This window comes from Micropterus salmoides, unplaced genomic scaffold (genome assembly GCF_014851395.1).
Source record: "Micropterus salmoides isolate LMB-PRFRI ecotype aquatic unplaced genomic scaffold, ASM1485139v1 Ms_hic_scaffold_22, whole genome shotgun sequence".
Lineage (NCBI taxonomy): Eukaryota > Metazoa > Chordata > Actinopteri > Centrarchiformes > Centrarchidae > Micropterus > Micropterus salmoides.
This window is the reverse complement of record NW_024041373.1, coordinates 15,477,783-15,501,021: the sequence shown is the minus strand read 5'-3', so window position 1 is coordinate 15,501,021 and position 23,239 is coordinate 15,477,783. Positions and strand designations below refer to the sequence as shown.

The 23,239-nt window shown below is 40.7% G+C and overlaps 1 protein-coding gene across 3 annotated transcripts in view; it reads right to left on the bottom strand.

Moving 5' to 3' along the window:
* Positions 1 to 23,239, bottom strand: part of march8 (membrane-associated ring finger (C3HC4) 8) — a 73,653-nt gene that overhangs the window by 18,890 nt on the left and 31,524 nt on the right. For 2 of the 3 annotated variants that reach the window (XM_038736972.1, XM_038736971.1), the window contains one exon: positions 3,831 to 3,881. In XM_038736972.1, the coding sequence (XP_038592900.1) occupies positions 3,831 to 3,881 (51 nt within the window). Of the gene's footprint in view, positions 1 to 3,830; positions 3,882 to 13,318; positions 13,753 to 23,239 lie in introns of those variants that run through there. The other variant, XM_038736973.1, reaches the window with a different exon arrangement.

Here is a 23,239-nt window from a genome sequence, read left to right as displayed (position 1 = left end):
CATCAAATTATATCTTCTCAAGACACATCTTCCTGTTTGAGTACACATCTGTGTGTCAATAGTGATGATCCAAAATATAAAATAAAACATTAAATTAAATAGGTAAAGGAAGTAAGGGTCAGTCCACACAGATGTCCAGGGGAAGCATACAACAGAGAGTAGTGCACAAGAGGTCAAGGTCATGCATGTCCATCCACTTTCACACATTTCACACTGGCCTCAGTTCAAACTCAGAGGGAGGAGTTAATTGTACTGCAAGCAGTAGATCTTTACACATCTATCTTCAACATATATATGTTTATGGTGTTTCACAGATGGAAAAAAGACAGAAACATTGCTGAGCTTCTGCACAAGGAGGAAACTCCATTTTTTCACAACTCTCTAGACAAGTTCTTTCTAAACAGCTCGATAAAAGACACCTTCTGAATGAATGAATACATGAACAAACAAGTCCAGACAACAGATAATGAATTTTGGGCTTTGGATATATGTATATATTTATATCTATATCCTTACCCCCCACCACCATCATCACATTGACAAGCTCACTGATGGAAGCAATATCATCTTTATGAAACAACTCACCCCCCTGGCTAAATGCTGCAGCTTGTTTTCCTAATATTATATAAATCTTTCTCTCCTGGTGTGTGTGTGTGTGTATGTGTGTGTGTGTGTGTGTGTGTGTGTGTGTGTGTGTGTCTCATGACAGGTGTTACAGGGGGTGTCTTACAAGTAACTGGATATCTAGAGAGCAGATTTGTCTGAGTCGTCCGCTAAGAGGAGAAGAAAACACCAACAGTTCAGAGACTGTCAGCATGAAAAAAGCCAGAAGCTAGAAGCTATAAAGTCCCCTGCCTGGTTATCAGTATAAAACTACAGCCAGTGCTTTGACAGAATGAACAAATTCTTTGGTATTTGAGGGTTCACATACGAATTATCCTGACCGTATTGTCATGCCAAGCTGGAGATGTTATAAAATATTCCTCTCAGGCCTATGCTGTGGCTATTTATGCAGAGAGATATCATTTAAGTAGGTCAACAATTGGATACGAGTACATTCATTTTTGATTTGATCTGACACGAGTCGATGTGAATCAGCTTGAATTTGTGCCATGTGAAGCAGCGCAGGGTTTGTTTTGGTGTCCTTATTTTGAGTCTGGCTGGAGCTCATGTGGAAATAAATTAAATAAATCGTGTTATCAGCGAAGCTCTCCCATTAAACTGTCTTCAGCAGCTCATATAGACAAGACACTTGTAAATTAACAGGGGTTCTTACCAGCTGTACATTTTACCTTGATCCATAAAGTGCCTTTATCTTTCATTTTCTGGAGCTATGCGTCATAAATAAACTTGCCCTACATTTTATATTCTTTCAGCAAGAAAGGAACATTTGAGTCACTGCTGGAAATATGAAATCCTCCATCTCATTCTGCCAATACTGCAGAGAGCGGGGAAACTGCATATATGCATGAAATAATCTTGTGTCGTCTCACAGATCATATTCTGATTCAAGTAGCTTCCAGGGAAAGTGGTTTCAGGAAGACTGTGTGTTACCGAAAATATATTACACCTCTATATCAATCTGCTTTTAAATATTGTGATTTTAGTTTAAGTCTTTGACAATATCTGTCAGGAATTTGGAAAGGACTTCTTTCAGGTATTTCCAACTGGTCTAAAAATTCAAACCAGCAACCTTTCCAGTCACAAGTTACTCGCACGGGTGAGACTCCTGGCAGACTTGAGAGCCCAGAGGACATTTAATACAGATTTAAAACCTGCCAGTTCCTTTAGAAAGGAGCAGGGAACACCAGCTGGCAGGCAGACTGCTGATTATTAATTAAAGCTGTAAAACTTAGTTGTTCAAACTTTATATCTATCACTTCATTACACACACATTTATCAGAAGAATGGCGGACTAGGTAGGAAATTCAATGATATTGCACGTTGTTCAGAAACCGCTAAACAAGCCCAGCCCTCCGTTCACAGATGAAATACTTGGCGCTCATTTGGCCATCTTGTGTGTGTTTCACACTTGACTAAATGAATTCATCACCATCACATACTGATACATGATACTATATCATATTCAGCCTTGTTCAAACTAGATAATATTTGGAATTACCGAGATGCCCCATGCTGATCTGTAAAACAAGGAGTGTTTTATTGGTTTCAGCTTTTTTAAGCCTCCTTAAACTATCAACCAAACTATCCTGCCACAGCAGCTCCAGACCGACACTGCTCTCTCCACAGGCTAAACAAAACCCTGTTGGAAACCTTTAAAGGAATAGTTCATTTTGGGAAATTCGCTTATTCGCTATCTTGCTGAGAGTTTGAGGGGAAGTTTGATCCGACTCTCATATCTTTTACAGTTTTTTTACAGGAATGAAACAAACAAGATTCAGTGTGTTAATTTGTGAGCTTCAAATGTGCTGGTAGGTTGTGTTACCTTCAGTCAGAGCAAGGCAAGCTTTCCCCGTTTCCAGCCTTTATGCTAAGCTAAGTTTGCTGGCTGCTGACTGTTGCTTTATCTTTAGCTTACAAACATGATTTGAATCAAAGGTTCATCAAACTCGAGGTATTACTCCTTTAAAGGAAGGAGGGGAATGCTATTTTTGTTCAGGCATTTGTCAAGCATTTCTTACTTATATGAGCCTTAGTTTCATAATTTCAGATATCATTTTTATCAGAGACCAAAGGTGATTACAGACACAAGACAACACATGGTTATCTTACTTTAAAATTATTAACCAAAGTGATCCCTTGTAAACATTTGAAAGTGCACTTCCTGGTTCAACTTTGACAGACTTTCTACTGACTGCAGTTTTGCACGCAACACAATTTTACAATGTAATGAATGACATTTTAGGTTTGTGTACTTTTGGTTTCACTATGAGTGGTGTAGAGAAGTGGGTTAAAGCGGGGATTTGTTTGGTTGGGCCACTCATGCTGCTTGCCTAAATGTACTCTGTTATAAAGCTGTGGTGTTTGGATCTCTCAAATTTAATTGGTGAGCAAAACTGTATCATATCCAAGAATGACAGCTACAAAAACAAGACTCCAGGTGTACAAGAACAGAATTTTCTCTCTGTAGCACAGTGCCACGGTTGATTTTACTTTCACTGTACATCTGTTATCTGCTATCAAACTGATATAGATTTAAGAATATCTTAAATTGTGAATTCAAATCAATACCATAAACAATCAGTGAGTTAAGAGTTTACGTAAAGTGGTCAGTGTTTTTTTTACTGACCCCTGCACTATACACCTCTCTTGTCCCCTCCCCCAGAATCCTTAAGTTAAAAGAGCGAATGGCTCGTGGATCAGCCATTATTGCCAGAGCGGTCCCCTGTTGATGAGGTGACCCTGACATCTATTAGTACAAGTAAAAGGTTTATCCTGTAAGAGGCTCAGGAGAACAAGGATTGAAACCCTTGAGTCAGATTCAATTCAGGCCGTAGCACTGCCCGGGGGAGTGATGGAGAGGACAGGGAGGAAAGACGGGGAAAAAATAGAGAAAGACAAGAGTCACAGAGAGAAGAGGCTTGTCTGACAGACACACTGAGCTGAGGTGTAAAGACAGACACGTCTGCTCTCGGGAGGTTGATTTTGGAGGCAGCTCTGATTGGGACGAAGTGATGCGAGTGGGCTAGGTTATCTATCAGCTGTTCTCACTCCATTGCATGTCTATCTGTCCTGTCAATATCTTTCCTCCACAACTCACCTCACCGCTGCCCTCCTGTCTATACGTTCTTTCCCTTTTCACTCCCTGTGGCAGAGGAAGGCCATACATCATTGATTCAAACTTTTCTATTTGTGTGTGCTTTGCTCACCTTTGATATATTGCTGGACCTGCTTGCAGAATGACCCAGAGGCTTTTCATTCTGTAAAAGAAGAAAAGAAAGACAGCTCCAGTGAGTGAAAAAACACATTCAGAAACCTGTCCAATTTACATATGAATTCTGCAAAGTGAGAATTGGCATATGCCCCATAATTACCATTGGCATCACACTTTATTTGTAATAGATAGTGCTGTGCAATGACAGCTGTTTGACATAAACACATAATTCACATATGACCATTTCAGAACAGACATAAACTGTTACTATGAGACTATGTATGAGTCTGTGGAGAACTTCAAGTAGGTGCAGGGGTGCTGTGAGCTAAATGCTAACATTAGCATGCTAATATGCTCACAATGACAATGCTAACATGCTAATGGTTAGCAGTTACAATGTTTACCATGTTCACAAGCTTAGATCATCGTGTCAGAATGCTAATTAGCAATAAACACAAGCTACAGTTGAGGCTGGAATGTCATTTGTTTTGCAGATATTTGTTCAGAGACAAAAGTACTGGACAAAAGGACATTTTGATCTGATAATGGTGCTATGGTACAAATCATCCTGAGGGGGACATCATGACTATCTATTTAGTAGTTTATTAATTTCACTAAAATCCAAAAAATCTCAACCTCATGGTGGCGCTTGAGGTAAAGTCAGAGGATTGCCAAGTCAGTAGGATTGGATAGGGTAGGATGTCTGGGTACCATGAGTCTCTGTTCCAAATTTAATGGCAATCCAATTAACATTGTTTGTGAGATATTTCAGTCAGGACCAAAGAGGTAGATTGACTAATATAGCCATCCACTGAGCCATGCTGTTAGTGTAGCTAAATGACAATATACGCAGATAAGATAAGCCTAAGTTTTTATAGTGTAGATATGATAATATGAATGTAGAAATACTATAGTCTTTAGCAGGAATAGATTCATAGTCTCCTAAGGAGCACAACAAAATTTAATTCCTCAGCTGCAGTTTGCCATCTTATGTTGGAAATTAAGTTCTTCTGGCACAAGACAAAAAGGAAGACAAGATGTCACATAAGGCAACCATCCAAACTCCAAATCAAATGGTGTCACAATATTTGTAACATTACCCAGGGAGTGACATGGGCCAATACTGTCAGCACAGTCAAGTTTTGTTTTGAGCACAAATGATCGACGATTCCCACTCAGTGCTCTCAGCTTGCATCAGAAACGCAGATAAACAGCCACTAGGGTGTTGTGCTGCATTCAGTGTTGCTATTAAAGCCTTGTGTGGTTCCTTAATGAGTAATCAATCATAGATACAAAATGCCGAGTTCACACCGGGTCTGACACGGCTGTGGTGCTTTGGACACTAACAAATCTTTGTAAATCAGCTATCTGGGGAGAGTTTTTTTTAACTGTCTATATAATGTACACATGGAAGCATAGCCACATTAAAGTGGGTAAAGATTTCCTCCAAGCTCTCATCAAGTACAGTGCACACAGTAGACTACACATGGATGCTTATTATATAACCCTAGAAATCAACCATTATTATATATTATTTCAAGCCATTTAAAAAAAAAAAAAAAAAAAGAGTATATTTTCTAAAATTTGACTTAATGATGGTGCTAGATGACAGGTCAGACCTTCAGAGTGATTACAATTCGTCCCAAGAGAGCATAGACGTCTCGACCAAATTACGTGGCAATCCACTGAATTGTCCTTGAGATATTTCAGACCAACTGACAGACATTGCCATTCCTAGGACACACCACTAGCTGCTTAAAACAAGTCATTTTCTAGATTATTCTACATTTTTTCACTTGTTTTAAGAATATAAAGATTTTGGGACTCATTGGGACACACACTGACAGGCAGCATATGTTTGTGTGGAAATCTCGACCCTGAGAACTTCCCTCATGTTGTTCAGAAGCAGCAGCAGCTTAAGTGTTACCTCTGCCATCCTCCTCCAAACAGGAAGTACATTAACCTTGCACACAGAAACTCATGAACCATGAGTCTACACACACACACACACACACACACACACACACACACCAAGACAACATGATGTGCTTCCAATCCTTAATTACTGTAGCGCCTCTCGTGTCCTCGCCATGACTAGTTGCCATGGTGATAGAGTATACTGTATGCGCCAAGTCTTTCTATCAATCCCTGCTTCATCCTCATCCTTATTTTCATTCTGTCTCACAAAATGCCTCAGGACAAGACACACACACACACACACACACACCCCCCGTGGTCACACAGACCCTCCCAGCCATACTGATGTCAACTTGGATGTTGTTTCTGAGATGTAACAATGATAATTGTTTTCATCAGCTGCGTTTGGATAATACAAACATTCAAATACTTGACCTTTAAACTACCGTCACACCCTCGACCGGTCTTATTGGGAGCAAAGGCCTATGATTTGTGGTCAGTGTAGAGACTGCAATTAAACACACATCAGACATCTCTCCTATGTCTCACCTCTAATTCTCCAACAGTCAACTGTTCACTTAGCAACAGCAAAAGCTTCCATTATCTGCTGAGGCAAAGAGCTGACATTAAGAAGAAAACTAAATTCTGAATAAACATCTATATGCAATTTCCCATCACTTTGACAAACTAAAATGTCAGCTGCGATGCAGTGGCCATTATCTCCGATCTCAGACTGTAGGCATCTTGTGTTTTAATCTGAATGAGGACAGAAAAAGCCTTCAAATCCCCCCACTAAAGTTTGTATGTTTTGCACCAGTGGTTCTGCTGATATAAACTGCATAGAGGGGCATGAGCTCTGTCTTTTACTGTAATAGTGGATTAAAATGAAACAGTTCTCATCCATCTCCATGTCATTACCTCTTTACCTCCTTTCATACAATGCCACAAAATGGTAAATACAGCTCTTAATGGGTGCAATTTCAGCACAAAATCAATTGTCAGATTGTCATGGAGGATAAAAATATATATAAATAAAATATCACTTTTTACAGGACATGACAGTCTGGGATAACAGGCGCAGCAAAAGAATAGAACAAATTGATGATCCTTGCCCTTAATCCTTCCTTCTTGTCCAAAAATGGAGTAACAAGCAGATATGCCCGGCCCAAGGGTTTCTGGAGAGTAACAAGGCCACAAATGGACCAATGACGTTTATAGTCAGCAGTGATTACAGCAGAGAGGCTGCAGACGGATGACAAAAGATGAGGAAGGAAATAAATCAACACCATTTCTGTGCGTCCTCCCTTTCTTTCTAACCCCATTTTTCTAAAAATCCTCTCTCTCAAACTGTGTTACCTCCAGGACAAAGTCTGGGACTCACCTTCACTGCAACCATGACTGTAGACTATAAAGGGCGGTATTCTCTGGGTTCATGCATAATTCTGATATAGAAGGTTTCAGGTTTCACAGTCCGCTGTGTCCGTCTTTCTCCACCTCCTCTGTGGGTCTGTTCGCAGCTCCAGGCTTTGATAACACAACTTTCAGACTGGAGCTTGTAAGAAAACGAAGCTTAGGAGAATACTGCAAAGCGGGAGGAGAGGTTGTGTTCACAGGCATCATGGCGTCTTTCAGGGCTCTGTTCTTGGCCCACAGGGAGGAGAGCTCAGCCTTTATTTTTTATAGCCGCTTTTATGCAAGAATCTCAAAAGATAAAACCTTTGTGGATTTAACCCAGCTTCTTTGATATGCATCTATTCTTCATGAAGTTACGATCCTCAATTGAGCTTTATTAAAAACTAGTTAAATCCACCATCTGTGCTGTCTTTCAAGAACATGTCAGATTGAACTGCAAACTAAACAGGGGCTAGAGGTGAAATAATTCAGTCAATCTGAATCAATCAAGAAATCAACTGGTAACAACTTTTATTAATCATTTCAGTTATTTATAAATCAATAATAAAAACAATCATTAGTTGCACCCCTTAAAACATTTAGATATTTTGTCATTCCATGAACCAACCAGGTAAATATGTTGTTCTATATTAGACAACAGAATTATGCTAATATATAACTTTCATTCTTATTTCTGCACAATTTCACACCACCATCAAGAGGCAGCACATAAAGAGGTTTATGGTTTGAGGTCAGCAGCTTCTCAGAATACAAACATACTCCCAGCATGGGTGCACTCACCTATACTATAGGAGTATCAGTTCTAACACAGACATGAAACGTGATTTCACACGATATTTCAGGGTCACAGATGAGAGCTGCTTGGCAAGCTTGACACCCTTCCTCTTGTCATGTAAGATTGAGAGTTTGTTTTTTTGTTGTTGTTTTTTTTAAAAACCTGTCCTGCCCAGCAGCCTGGTATAGAGTATGAAGGGCTGGATACCATGTTGTGCCAGATAGATTTTACTTTAACAAGAGAGTATTAATATACTCCTTTGTCTGTTTTATTATTTATTTAAATATGTATTGATTTGTCACGGGGCCGGGCAGGGGGGGCAGACATGGGATGGGGGGCACAGACAGATTGAGACAGTTATAAAAGAATAACTATGGTTTGTGAACTGGACAAAAATATGTTTTGTATTACATATATATGTAAATAGAACTACTATCATTCTGTTATGCACTACATATTCTGCATTTACACTTTCAAGGCAATTTTTTTGTTCCATCCATTTCCCCAAACTGATTTAATCTACTCTTGAGTTATCTTTGCTTCCCAGAAGTATCAGAGGACTTGCTGCATCTGAAACACTCAGAAATAGTAACATGACGTCGCAAGAGTTTGTTTTTGTAGTAGTAGAGTGCAACAGTAGTGTTCCTTAGTCACAACAAGCCTTTTAGCTGTAGGACATTGTAGTCAGTTAAGGCTTCTGTCAGTGGAAAAAATAAAAAAATAAAAGTCAACAATCACTTCTCATCATTGCCATTAATATGTAGACGCCAACATTTCTGTTGCCTAGAATGCTCTGATCATTTTGGAAATGCATCACAAATATAAACATAAAAATACTACTTTTTTGGAAAAGAAAGAGCATCAGCCTGCTTCAAGTCACTGCAGAGACACAATTAACCAACATCTTCAGCCTCTTCTGCCTCAGAGCCAAGCATTGACTGCAGCTCCTTGTTAAAACATACTCCCTGTTACCAGCAGTTAATGGAATCACACAGAGTGAAAACAGTGCTTTTGGAATCGGTGTAGTATGTGAAAGCTTTTTGATTCAGGATGTCAGAAGGCAGAAAATAACCAATCCAAGGACAGTATGAAAAGGTAAAACCGATTCTGGACATTTTACCAGACACCTTGGGAAATGGCTTCCATCCAGCGCAAACTATGTTCAACAATGATGTCTTTACTGAGCTCTAAAACATATTTAGAGAGATGGGTTAGACAACACTAAGCACCTCCTTCCTGTGAGTCAGAGTTTTACGTGGCAGTCAGGAGTTGATTTTATCATTTCCTACTACAAATGGCTGACATTGTAGCAAGAATAGGAGGGAGGGGCGAAGAGATTCTAGGTAGAAGTGACAAAGGAAGAGACGTGAAGTAAGAGACATAGAAGCCAAATGAATGATAGCTATCAGACAATGGTAATGAGGGGACTGTCCAAAGAATTAAATCAGTGAAATTAATGGGCAGTGGTTTGTGTGTGCGCAGGGATTTATAGAAATTACTTTCTACATCTCTCTTTTCCAGTCATGTTCTTTTTTATGTAAATTCATTACATGTCTAAGTGACCTCTGCAAGCTGCTGAACTCTTCATTCACCAGAAGTGCTATAATTTCCTAATCATCACAGTTCAGTGTACAGCAGCTTAGCTTAACCTCTGTGTTTGACAGCTTAAACAACCACGAGACTTACTGCATGGAGTCTGGTGATCTCATGTAATGTTGCTGCCCACCTGTGTTAGTTGTATCTCTGCAGTGACTTGAAGTAGGTTGATGCTCTTGCTTTTCCAAGCTTGTGTAGTATTTTATGTGTATTTATACATTATATATTTATATTTGTGGTGCATTTCCAAAATGATAAGAGTATTCCAAAAACCTCTTGAATTCATTTGTTGGAAATCAATAAACCTGACCTGTTTTCTGAACATGTGAAGTAGAGAAAAGCACAGTCAACATGAAACCATTAATCGGCTTTACATTGCACGCCAGATTTCACTTTCAGCATTTTATGTCGTCTGATGCAAGTTAAACACAAACCTGTGCATCTTTAATTATAGATGTCAATGTCACTCTTGAATGAGCACCATAAAAATGGTTATGAAAATGAATTCTACGGAAACAACAGCACACTAAAACAGACAACCATACCTACTACACACACCATAAAGCTAAACAGACTGTAGAGTGACAGATGAAGGAGTAAAGCATGTGGATCTGCAGGTATTACAACAGAAACAGAGGATTTAGCCTGTGGCGGACTGCACAGCGCAGTGTTTACATCTGAATAGTTTTCTCTGAAATAAATGGCATAAGCATACGATGATCTTCTTAGGGCTGATCATTCTGCCAATGGAGATCTAAAAATGAGGCTACCATGTCTGTGTTTTATGCTGCAGACAAGCAAACTCAAATATTTCCTTCCCAGACACAGATAACTCCGCACAGTCTCAGCTCCTCAGAGAAATCTCTCTCAAATCACATAAATCAAAAGACAGCAATGTCAAGCAGGCCATTAAAAACACAATCTTAGGAGAGAAAATACAGCTGGCATGCACAAAATGCACTCAGAAAACAGAGATAATTTGAGTAAACATTGCATTGACTAGTTCCTCCCTCCTCAGGGGTCACAGACACGCATGCTTGCAGCAAAAGCAAATGTCCCCAACAGAGTCTCATCAGGAAAGGAAGTTGGGCTTTATGTGGTTTCCTGTCCACATCAAAGTCTAGGGACTACTTAGGGAGGAAATGCAGACAGGCTCTGAGAGGGCAACTGAGAAGGAGAGCATCACCAGATGAGAAATCTAAACTATGCACAGTAACAACAATCAGTGGAGAGCTTGGCTGACCACAGACGGTAAAAAAAACTAGAACAAATAACCTATTTGAGATTCTAGTTTCCAAAAAGCAATTGAACATTTGTCAAATGTGGCAGTATGTGTACATATTTCAAACTGTTGTAACCTGTAATGTCAGACTGCAGCAGAGGCAGGAAAACCCCTTCAGCCTCTATGTTTGTGGACAAATCTACAGCTTGTGTGTGTGTTAGTGTGTAAATGCACACTGTCTGTACTCTCATAGGCAGCATGTAAACACATGCTTGTGGTTTCCCCTCCTCCTCTTCCTCCTGCTCTATCTGTCCCTCATCTTTCTTCATCTTGGGCATAATTACATCAGGATATCCAAACAGGATATGGTAGAGGAGATAAAGTAACCATCATATTCAGTGCAGTACCATGTGAATGATGACCTGTTCTGGCGGTGCGTCTAATAAAGCTATTTAGCAACATAATAGATGCAATACCAGAGTAAAATACAAAGAAAGTATCAGACGTTGGTCCTGACGATGAAGGATATATGACAGACAGTAACAGCTTTCGAAAGAGAGCAAGAGATCCAAAGATATGTTGAAATATTTTTATGGCAATGCAGTGAAGCCCATTTCCTCATTAGCTGCACTTCGGGTCATACACTTCCTCATGACATAAATCATTATTTATGACTTGTGTGAAAAAGTCAAGCTACACATAATTCAGTGGAGCGCCTCCTAATCAGCTGCGTTATTAGTGTGTGAGTCCCCTTGTGACATACTCCTTCAATAAAAGGCTTGCAGAAACAAAGAAATACATACAGAAAGTAAGAGGTCACCTTAGCAAAGAAAAGAGTGAAATTATTGACCAAGACTCATATTATAGGACTGGTATAAAATACAAATTCAGTGAAACTTCAGTTACGAAGGGACTTTAAGACTATCGCAGACTCTAAAAACAAAAGTCCAACTCGAGGCCTTAGCCCACCAAATGACTTCTTTATAGCTAGCAGCTGCTTAGAGAAGCATGAGCTCTGGCACCCACTGGGAATAGGAACAGCCTATCTGAAGTGTAGGAACCTTTGAAACAAAAAAAAGAACATTCAGCATCCAGCACGCTGAATACTAACTGCATGAGTCCTCAGTTCTTTGCACTGTCAAATATTAAAACCATGCTCTGGGGTTTTAAATGCCTTTCAGAGGAAAACAAGATGAACAGGACGTTGTAAACGGAGGTGCTCTACATGAGTTGTCCATTTTGCAACACACCCACAGCCATCACATATCTGCAGGAAAACCAGCAATGGAGGTGTGCATGATACCCACTGCTTTGCTATCCTCTCCTGTCCGGCCCTCCCTCATTTCTCCCTCTACACTTTCCTCCTCCCCTCTCCAACAGGTTTTAAGCTCTGCCCTGACATGTGACAGCATTAATCCCCACCCCACCCCAGCTGCAGATTTGACACAAAGCTCTGTGATTTGGTGCATCAGTCGATGATGTGATATGCTAAGCTGTAGACAGAGAGGGGAAAACATATTTATATCAGATCACTCTGCCACTGAGGCCTTGTGTGTTTGTCTAGAGTTTCTGTGTGCAGCTATTAGCAAACAATCACACTCCCTAGAGAAGACAGCAGGACATTGCAGGAGCTGCTTCCTCTCTTTGCACTGTCGCACCATAAGCAGAGTTGGGTGCCTGAGAGAAAATAGGAAAAGACTCTAGATGACAGAGAAGAGGGGTTAGTGAGTTCATGTGTGCTGAACCTGACCAGATACAGAAATTTATAACATCCTGTACTTTAGCAAACTATCACCAAACACTCTTGCAGCACGCAAATAGCCTTGCACAAAACAATGATTATTTTCAAAACGGAACCACACAACTATGTAAACAGCAGTAAAGTCAATATGGGATGTTCACAAGTCATATACAGTGCACCCCCACTCATCTTGAACAAAGGGCAGAGGCACAAGAGAAAGTGGGTCAACCTTTCACACTGAAGAGGCGGCAGATGCTCCTCTGAACACATACTGTACTGTCATGCATGCACTGCCAGGCACATGCACTGAATATAAAACTACATAAAAGGTTACAGGTTCAGAGTCCACGAGAGATAGCGCTGAATACACAAAAACACACGCAGATACAACAGACAAGCAAAAAACAAACATACATAAACCTATTCATAGCCTCAGACATGACTGAACATCCAGTCAGGCAGAAACGTTGGTATCAGACAGACCATTTTTGACTGTTAATTTCCATTTGAGACTCACTCTCAGAAACTAACCAGACAAAACCACAAATTCCTGGCAACTCTTTCATCTCTCAGCTACTGCAGCAAAAGGCCTCACCATAACAACCACTGAATGGAAACCAGCAAGGATTATATATGAACAACTGTGCATGTATATAGAATGTAAAGATATGTTTGTTTGTTTTTTAAACAGGACATACAGCATACAACCCTAAAAAATAAATCACAACGGTGACAACATCGACCCCAGCATCATCAACAAAAATAACACAGAGACAAACGTCCACAACAGCAACACCTATCAAGAACAAGAATATGTACCTGAATCTTCATTTTCCAACAGGAATTCATGTCTGGATCCTGAAGACACCTCACCTCTCCGTCACACACACACACACACACACACACACACACCCTTACGCAGATAATGGTTCCTTAGGGAGGTTACATGCTCCCTCTGTAAATCCTTGAGGTAAACCGAGACAGAGAGGGAGAGAAAGACAGGGAGAGAAAGCCTCTGCAAATACGGAAGTGGAGCCGAGGCAACAATGTCAGCCGTCGCCTTGGCGACTGCAGCTACGCCAGCACAACGCGGAAACAAAGACAGACGGAGGAAAAGATAGGGAGAGAGATGGTAGAGGGAGGGAGAACAAGCGGCTGCCCTACATTTTCTTCACACACAGACAAACACAAAGGCAGAGCTGCTACTGCTGCTGTTGCTTCTTGTCAAGGCTTGCTCTCCCACTCAGCTGCGCGCACACACACACACACACACACACACACACACACACACAACTGTAATCCCATTGGCCGAGAAACCACTTCCTCCAGCTGATCTTGATGAGAGGTGGGGGAGGGGCAAACTGTTGTTGAATCATTCATGAGAGGGAGGTCGGTGTCCTTTAAATAGACTCTCTCTGCTCTGCACACTGAGCTTAACCTTAAAGTACCTCCCCCCAACTCTGCTTAAGCCCATCCTGCAACAAATACACACACACACACACACACACACACACACACACACCCTCCCCCTCTGAATCTCTTCACTGTTTAAAGACAAAGACCAAACCACTTATAACCACAATCACTGTGCACCAATCAGAGAGGGGCTTACTGCCGGCTCCGCCAATGCCCAGCAGTCAACAAAAGATGCAAGGTGGAGCAGAGATGACAGTGGGTCATTTATTACACACATCCTCATAGCTGTATTCAAGGACAAGGCTACAGCAGAGCAATCACTCAAGTACTGAGCTATATTTCAGACTACTAAAGGCTGAGGTCCACTAATAAACACACCATGCTTGTATTTTTTTAAAAATAAGCCACCAATTTTGATGGATTGGAATGCTGGCTATGGAGAACAGAGACGAACAAACAACCATGGTGTGTTAATTGCAGCTATCCAAAGAGACTAAATGCACTGAAACATGTAAAACATCCCCTGGTCTGTCACCAGCATGTCACATGCAGCATGCATGGGCATTTGATGAATCAACTCTGGGTTAATAAGGACTTTAATCATACTGTGTATAATTTCTTGTCCAAATGTTACAGTATTGACCTCCCTCAAAGGATTCGTACATTGGATGATTGTAAGCATGTTTTCTTATAATGCTCTCTGTTTTGTAATCTAAAATATTTCCGATTTCCTCTGGTGTGTTGATTTTAATTGATGACCCTTCATCCTTGTTGGACTATATCCTCTGACTTTGACTGACTTTGATCTTTGCCGTTTCCTTGCATCCAGCTCCCTTTTGCATTTATGGTAGTTTTGGGAAAGTGTTACTGAACGTTACAGTGACGGGGAAAGAGTTTGACAGCCAAAGACATAGATGAAGCAGTGAGATATACTGTTTTCTATCTTCACTCTGAGGACAGATGAGGTCCTTTCCATTGGATAATGAGCTGAGCAGCTCTTTATTTTCATTGAGTAACACTGCTTAAACGGCTTTAGCCTCTAAATATGGCATGTTCACTGGCCTGGCTTGTGGACTCTGGCCAGCTGACACAAGAAAGATTTTATATTTTAAACACAACAACAAGAACAACAACAGACATATCACAGGCTTTACATGATAGATGCACTGATAGAACTTCCAGTGGTGGAAAGGAGGTACTTGTACTTACACTATTTTATGCTACTTTACACTTCTACTCCACTATTTATTTATATAACAACTTACCAGCTACTTTTTAGATTAAGCTTTAACATGTTACAATCTCACTGTATGATCAGTATATAAAATACAATGTAGAATATGATTAGAAGATATGATAGATTCTTATATGTCATTCTAAACATCCCAACAGTATATAAAATTGTTCAACGGGACCTTCCCTTAATAAGCTACACTACTGAAATGCTGTTCAGTAATCAGTATTCAATTTTGAATACAGAACTTTTACTTAATGGAATATATTGCAGAATAGCTACTTTTAAAGGATCTGAATATAAGACTTATTCTCTCCCCATATGTTAACTCAAGATATCTGCAGATTCAAATTCCCAATCCGATACCAAAGCTCTCTTTTCGCAAAATCTAAAACACCGTACAATATACCATATTACATAGAACTTATTAGATACATTTGATGTCGAGTAAAATGAGACAACTGAGTTGGTGGCCAGTCGTGACTTAATTAATGTAACTGACGATGAACCTGTATTTAATGTGGATCTGCCTCGTCTGGCCAATACCAGATCTGCTTAACAAAATCAGTACCAGCACCAATCCATCTGTGCATCTAACCTTTACACAAACCTTTTTGCACAAATCAAAATTCCCGCCCCCCACGAACTTCAATACTGAATAAAAAGTCCTTATAAGCAAAACCAGAACAGGTACAAACCCCAGCAGTTTGTCGTTTGTAAATGAACAGTGTGAAATTGGACCCAGGCAGCAGTTAAGTGATGAGGCAACAGCAGGCAACAAGAGAGCGAATGAGCTGCTGATTTCACTGAGAGAGGAGGTTTGTATAACTAGCTCCTGAATCCATTCAGAATGACATGGTTTCTAACGGAGACGATGATGCATCTAATTTACAGCACATCAACACAATGTCTCCAATCCTTCCACCTCAGCAACACTCTCCCTGTTTAAGCCAAACGGATATGATTCAGCCTTCAAGCCTCTTGGGAAGAAAGCCAGACAAGGAAGAAAAGATTGTTAAGTCAAGGTGAGAATAGGCCGTAATTGCAGATAATGAAAGTGTAGCTTTATGGTCACATGAATAAAATATAATAAGCTGGTGATCTTTCAGCACAGTTTGACTGCCCCTTCTGTGCTTCTAATGTGAAGCTAAGGAAAAAGGTGGGTTGTAGAGAACACTGGTTGGACTGATTATAGGCCCTGTCAGAAAATAACAAATCACAGATACTGTAAGATGTAAAACAGCCTGATCAAGTTTAAGGCAGGAAAGTGACAAAGTCAGAGGCCCAAGATGAGAGGAAATATTGGAGGGTTGGTGTAAAGACAGACATTCCTCTCTATCCATTCATAGGCAAAATGTGAAGGGATAGAGAGAGACAGAAAGAGGAAACTCTAATTTCTACTGAGAGAGAAACATGTCAGATATCACACTGGGCGTGAAATTGAGCTGTAATAGCCTTTTCAGTTCATATTCAAATACAGTCTACAGTACTGATAACTACAACACTACAGCTTGTCTGCCTGCTACACGTTTCCATCAAATCTACCTCAAATTAAGAGAAATAAACAAGGGGAGAGAGACGGAAATGAAGACGCGTAGAGATGACGGTCTGTAAGGAAAAAAATAAAATAAAAAAAATCAAACTCTTCAGAAATAATTTCAGTTTTTTTTTCCTTGTTTAATATTCTGTAAAATGTTGAATAACTGCACAGGGATCCTTTGCTACTTGTCCGCTGTACCCATATGCTATGCTTTGATCTGGAGCTTTGCTTTTCATTTACATATCTCGTTTAATGCAGCAGAGGATGATTTCTGAGCCTTGTGTATTCACAGGACATAATCTTCAGACCAAAATACACAAGCGCAAACATTAAGTGGGCTGTCACTGCGGCAGCACGACCTCGACACAATGCCATCAATCCGCTGGCCCAAAATAATAAGGGGGCTGACTTTAGCAACTTTATTGATTTCTAGCTCCCCGCACTTCCAACTGTCCTCTTGCCCCATATCTCCATGTCCCATGATTGTGATATACCCCATATCACAATCTCTGTTTTTTCCATTCTGACACCCAATGGAGCACATCTATCTCGACCTGTGCAAAAACCGATGGAGATTTGCGGAAAGTGGCTCCTGCTGTGAGCACATGTGACCATGATGCACCCGATCGCTACATTTAAAATACAAAATTCTGCATATGACGTTTGCACTGGTGGAGAGAGATGACACACATACAAACAATAACGAGATGTAGGAGGGAATCATCGCAACACTGAGAAGCACCGTTTACAAATCTTACAAAACGGAAAATTACAATACATTATTCATTATACCTGCATTAGATTTTTTTTTACATTCACTCAATATAAATTAGTTCTTGTACTGAATATTCCTGAGGCTTCTTCCTTTTTCCCTGTTAAAGTTTTTTTTCCTTATTTGAATTAAGAGGATAGAGGTTGTCGTAGGCTGTACAGATTGTAAAGCCCTGAAATTGTGATTCTGAGCTAAATAAATTAAACTGACTTGATTTGGAACAACAGGTGGATATAATGGGCTGTCATTCCCATCTTGGATAACAAAGCGGGGTAGTGCGGTTCTCCCGACTTTCCAATGAGTAAAGCAGATTTGCAGAGGGCCCATTTACTGGATCTTTTCAGGGGCCCAGTCAGTGCAAACAGTTATTGAAAGCTGTAGTTTATACCGTTTATCAGCACTTCTGTGTACTTGTGTCTCATACAAATTTTCGTACACAAAGTACGGTTCAACTGCTGTGGACGTGTTGCTACTGTGTTTAGTAAGAGTAAATACCACACAATGCGTTTTTTAATCAACCGGTGTAAAAATGGCTAAACCTGGCTAGCTGTAACAGTTGGCTGAGCGAGGTTTTTCCGACTTGTTAACTGGAACGCTGTCAGCTCAGGGGTGATGTCATTCCCAGCTCCAACCTCCGAGATAAATGGCATTCCCTTTGAAATTTCTGAATTTGAACTCAGAAATTCCGACTTCCCATGTCAAATGGAACAATACAACAACACAAAACAAATACACACACACACACACACACACACACGTCAAGCTGAAGATTTGTGCTACCCAGCAGACACACAGCCCTCTCTGTAATGTCTGCCAGCATCTGGGCTTATCAGTGTTGGGGAAAAAAGCACCAAAAAAAGCACCTGCAGCATCCACTTTGTGGACTTAAGCATTGACTCTAATCAGTATCCATATCAGCACCTGGGGCTGGTGATAACCTTCTAAATTATATAAGTATTTCACCAGTCTTGGGGTGTATATGGAGCTTCGGACAACAGCAGAAGCTGGCTCCTGCCTAAAACTTTCAGCAGGGTGGATCTTTAATGCTACTTAGATTGACTAAATTCTCACTCACTTAATTAAACCGCCACGGTATGCGTGTGTGTGCAAGTTGATACGAGTCTCTCAACAGCTATTGACATGCAGACAGCGACACAGAACCACGATAGCAGAGCTCCCTCATTGTGTGTTTTAACTCTGGACCTGGCTGACCTGATGTCTCCGGCTTCAGACAATTACTCTGACCACGGGTTAGATGAACAAAAATGTAAAAGTGAACAACCACAAAAAATAACACTGTTTGTTAATTCTTCTTACTGTCAGAGGATAAGTAATGACAGTAGATGTATGCATCCTTTGAACTAAAAATCAATGTGCAGGCTAAGTCTGGCTGTAGCTCTGTCTCACAGAAACATCAGCAGCATGATGAGGGTAATTAAGATTGCTATTGTGTCTTTCACAAATAAGAAGGTAGCATAAACAGTGTTAAGGCTCTAAACAAAATAGAAAACATAAATGCATTCCCCTTCTCACTCCCTTTTGGCCCTTGTCCACTATGACATCATCAATCATCACATGCTGTTAAACAGATGGCGCCCCATTACTGACCCCAGACAGGTGGAGAGGTCTGCATTGCAAATATACTGCTTAGGGTATTTTAAATACATGCACATCCTCAGAATATAATAAAATCCTCTTCAACCACAGCTACACTTTTGCCTTCAAAGATCTGATCAGGATTTTGGGGTTGTAAGCAGCTTCCCTGCAGCATGCGAACCCTCAGCAGGGGGCTCCTGGCAGACAGACACGCCTGAGTTACAAAGCTACCTCTCCTGCATCTAAACCCTCCATCCCTGCCTTCACCAACAGCCGACATGTCGAAATAACCTCAGTGAAAGGTCTTTGCTATTAGGCCACCTTTTATGACAGTATGGTGACACAGTGCTGATATTATGTTGAAATGGCATAAATTATTATTGAACTGCTTTACCTCTGATCTAGCTCAACAGAAACCAGCGTGCATCTCTTCGCACAAAAGCAAACTACACAAAGAGGTGTAGTCCAAGTCCTACCATCAGAGGGCAGCATCTTCAGAGATGGGTTGTTTTGCCAATGAACAAAAGACTACAGTAAACAGAAACTCCTCAGACAGTTTCATTTCTTTCCAACTCAACTTGTTTGTAGTATGAGATGCTTTGATGTTCTGTACACTGGTGGGATGCGACTATATTCACTCCTCTATAGCTACCTGAGGCAAGCAACCTTGGATTTTACACACCCTGTTGCTCTCCCACCTCCATGCACTGATGATGGATGAAGGATGGAGCAATCTGTCCTCCACCCACACACTCCAATCGGCATTTTAAGGTCCAGTCTCATTTGGCTCACAGATAAATACGGTCCAGAGCAGCAGCAGCAATTTGCATTTAAAGGCTGTTCATCTTACATGCCTCGTGTCTACAATTCACTGAAAGGTACATTTGCATTTTGAATGCCTGAAAATGCTAAAAACTCCAAAGCTTAAAATTCAGTCAGAAGGGGGGAAACCAGGGAGCTAAAATATTTTGGACTGCTGTAATTGCTGAAAAATGTCAAGTAAAATTCAAGTTCTGAAGAGCAAATATGGCACATAGGACAAAATCTTGCTTGAGTTAGACATTAAGAAGGTTTGGAGGCATGTTGCAATCTAGTATGACCCAAAACGATGAGAGATTAAACAAATCTGAGTGTTGTGATGCATCAGAAGGCAACTGCAGGTTCAAATCCGTGGGTCCTCCAAGGACAGAGGGACAGAGAGTTTCTCTAAGAGCAGATTCACGGTTTGCTCTACTGCCCCCTGCTGGTCTGGTCCTGCACATACCCTCAAATCAACAACAACAACAAAAAACTTATCTGGGGTCGAACGCCTTAAAGTCCTGTTAATACCTAATAACTTCCTGATAATTTTCTGAAAGTTTCCGGGCGTGAACTATCTAATTTAGTGTCAATGATACAAATTATAAATATGAATGAATATGAAATAAGACCAAAAAGTCTGAGACTGTTTAATTTAAGTTCAAAATAAGTTATTTTACAGAATAATTTCCTTGAAAGAACTGCTACATTTAATATTTCTACACATTTTGAATTGTGTGCTTACTTGTAGACAAACTGCACATTTTTGCATTTTCAACCGATCTGCTGTGCACTGACTAAAAGACATATCCTATCTTAGCATTTAATTGGAATTATTTAACTGCAAGTATAGCAATTGAACACTGTCTTTATCTATTACCTATAATTACTGACAAATTAAATAGTTTGTTCCAGAACACTAATTAGGAAATCGTTCGGAGTTTACCAAAATAAAAACAGCATGTTCACTGCTCAAAACAGTGAAATCAAATTGGTCTTTTAACATAACTACAGTATTGGTGACTTCTCAACAAGATATGAGATGTGGCACTCCTCACAGTGACCTCCATCTCAAGGTAGAAGACCCTCCCTTCTCTCTAAACTCATCACTCTCCTCCGTTGCAATCTCAAACATCCCACACCACACCTCCAGTGACGTCTCCAAAGCTTAATGTTGCCTTTCACATCCTTCCACCATGTTATCACGTTTGTCACCCCAGCGATGATCCCTGATTGATGGGGCGACAAGGTGCTGGCTTCACGTGCTAACAAGCCCTCTGTTCATCAACACGTGTCCCATTTCGTCTCCATATGGGTGAAGCTCTTACGCCATTGGTCAGGATTGTTTTGTGACTCGACGCAGCTGTGAGGGGCTCACAATGAGGCCCGCAGCAAGGTGTTGTGTGTCGCTTGAGATCATTTTTATGACACTCCAAGACAGCACAATGATGGTATGGTGGATGAGAGGCACATCATGGCGTGAAACAAAACAAGAGCCAGATTTGAAAGCACAATGTTGTGTTTAAGCAGTTCGATTGTCTCAAACTCCCCCTGGAGGGGTGTCACAGCAACAATGTCACACTCCCAACATGCTGTATTCTATGGCTGCTGCTCATGTAAAGTAGAGGGGAGTTCAGAGCCAATAAGCAAGCTCCTCAGGACATAGAGGTTGTCTCGGTGAAAGAAAACTGCACAGCATATCAAACCGTAACTATTAGACCTCACATTCTCCAAAATGATCCACTTCACCTCGGGTTAGAAGGAGAGAGACAGAGAATGATGGAGGAAGGTGTGCAGAGGAGCAGACTGCATTTTACAGCCGGTCTTTTGAAGTGATAAGCATGAAGTCAAAATCCCATTGCTCCCAGCCAGCCCACTCTCCAACCTTTTTCTTCATTTCAATATCCCACTGCTGCCATCTGAAAAAATATTCTGCTATTCCCCATCCTCCCCTTTTCCTTCTCTCCATGTTTCATCTTCATTCTCCATCAACCCTCCATTTGCTCAAACCTCTTTCCAATCAGTGCTCCAATCTCACCCCACCCAGTCAATATTTGTCCGGTCAGCTCTCCATCTGTGTACAGACAGCTTTAAACAAATATCATCTTTAAAGAGTGGCGTATTCACGTGGATGTGGGACTGGAATCAGCTCTCCAAGAGGGAGCAGATGGTGATACTTTCCTGATGACATCTTTTGGCTTTTACAGCAGTTCTTCACTGCTTGTTCCAGCCATACCATTCATCACATTCGAGGCCTTACAACAACCTTTCCTTAAAGTTTAGAGCCTCGTGAGCTGCTTGCTCTTGATCTCAGCCCTTAGTAAACAGTGTTATAAAGTGAATTCGCTCGCAACCTCCTACACACAAACACACACAGTACTTACTTTTCATGCCAAAACTCAGACTGACTGGGGTCCGCTCTGTTCCAAGCTCAAAAACAAAAAATGCATTATTCCCATTTCTCAGTAATTCACTGAGTGGTGATTAAGCATTTCATTCCACTTAGATAAGCATGCTTGTATTGCACATTTCATGGATTCAGTCAGGATTCAACAAGGAATTTATTTAGGATTTGTGACAGATTCCAGGGAGAAAATACACCAACCAGATAATAACAAAGATATCAAATATCCTCAGGAAAAGAGCATTGATAACATTTTCATGGAGACAGCATTTTAGCATTTACATTCTCCTATATGTTTTGTATTCAGTCAGAGTACTTCGAGTGGTCAATAGTAGCAACGCATCAGGTCCACTTCCACTGGCCACTAATACACCCTTGTTCAATTCGGTGTCATCACATATCTTTGTCTATCTTAGCGTAGCAGTTTGAGCTTACAATCATGTGGCTGGCTTTGATCCAATGTGTATGTGTGCAAGTTGGAGGACACACACAAACACAGACACACACACACACACACACACACCCAAGAGAAAAATCCTTTTACCTTGCCCAGATCTGCACACTTTCTAGAGTTAGTTTGTGCAAGCTGAAACACAGCAGACTCTGTTCTGTGTCAACAACTGTGGATGACTGTCATCTCTTTCAAGTCACACAAATGTATAATTTAAAATAAGTAAATACCCACACACAAAAAAAAACTCCAGACAAGTCTAAGTGTGCAGTGGACAGGCAACAGCTTTCACACACCATCAGTTGACACGGTTGTCTGCACATGTGCTTTAAAGATATTGCTGCCGATTCATAATGTGACGGTGACCTCAGAGTGAAGAAATGAATATGTTATCTCTTGTGAACATCAAACTTTTCTTCAGGCCCGACTGTTTCCAAGACGCTGAGCAACCCTAGGTAGGTAGACAACGCTGAGACAAACAATGGGCACATGTGAAAGTGTATACAAAGCATTCCCGAACATTTGTGCT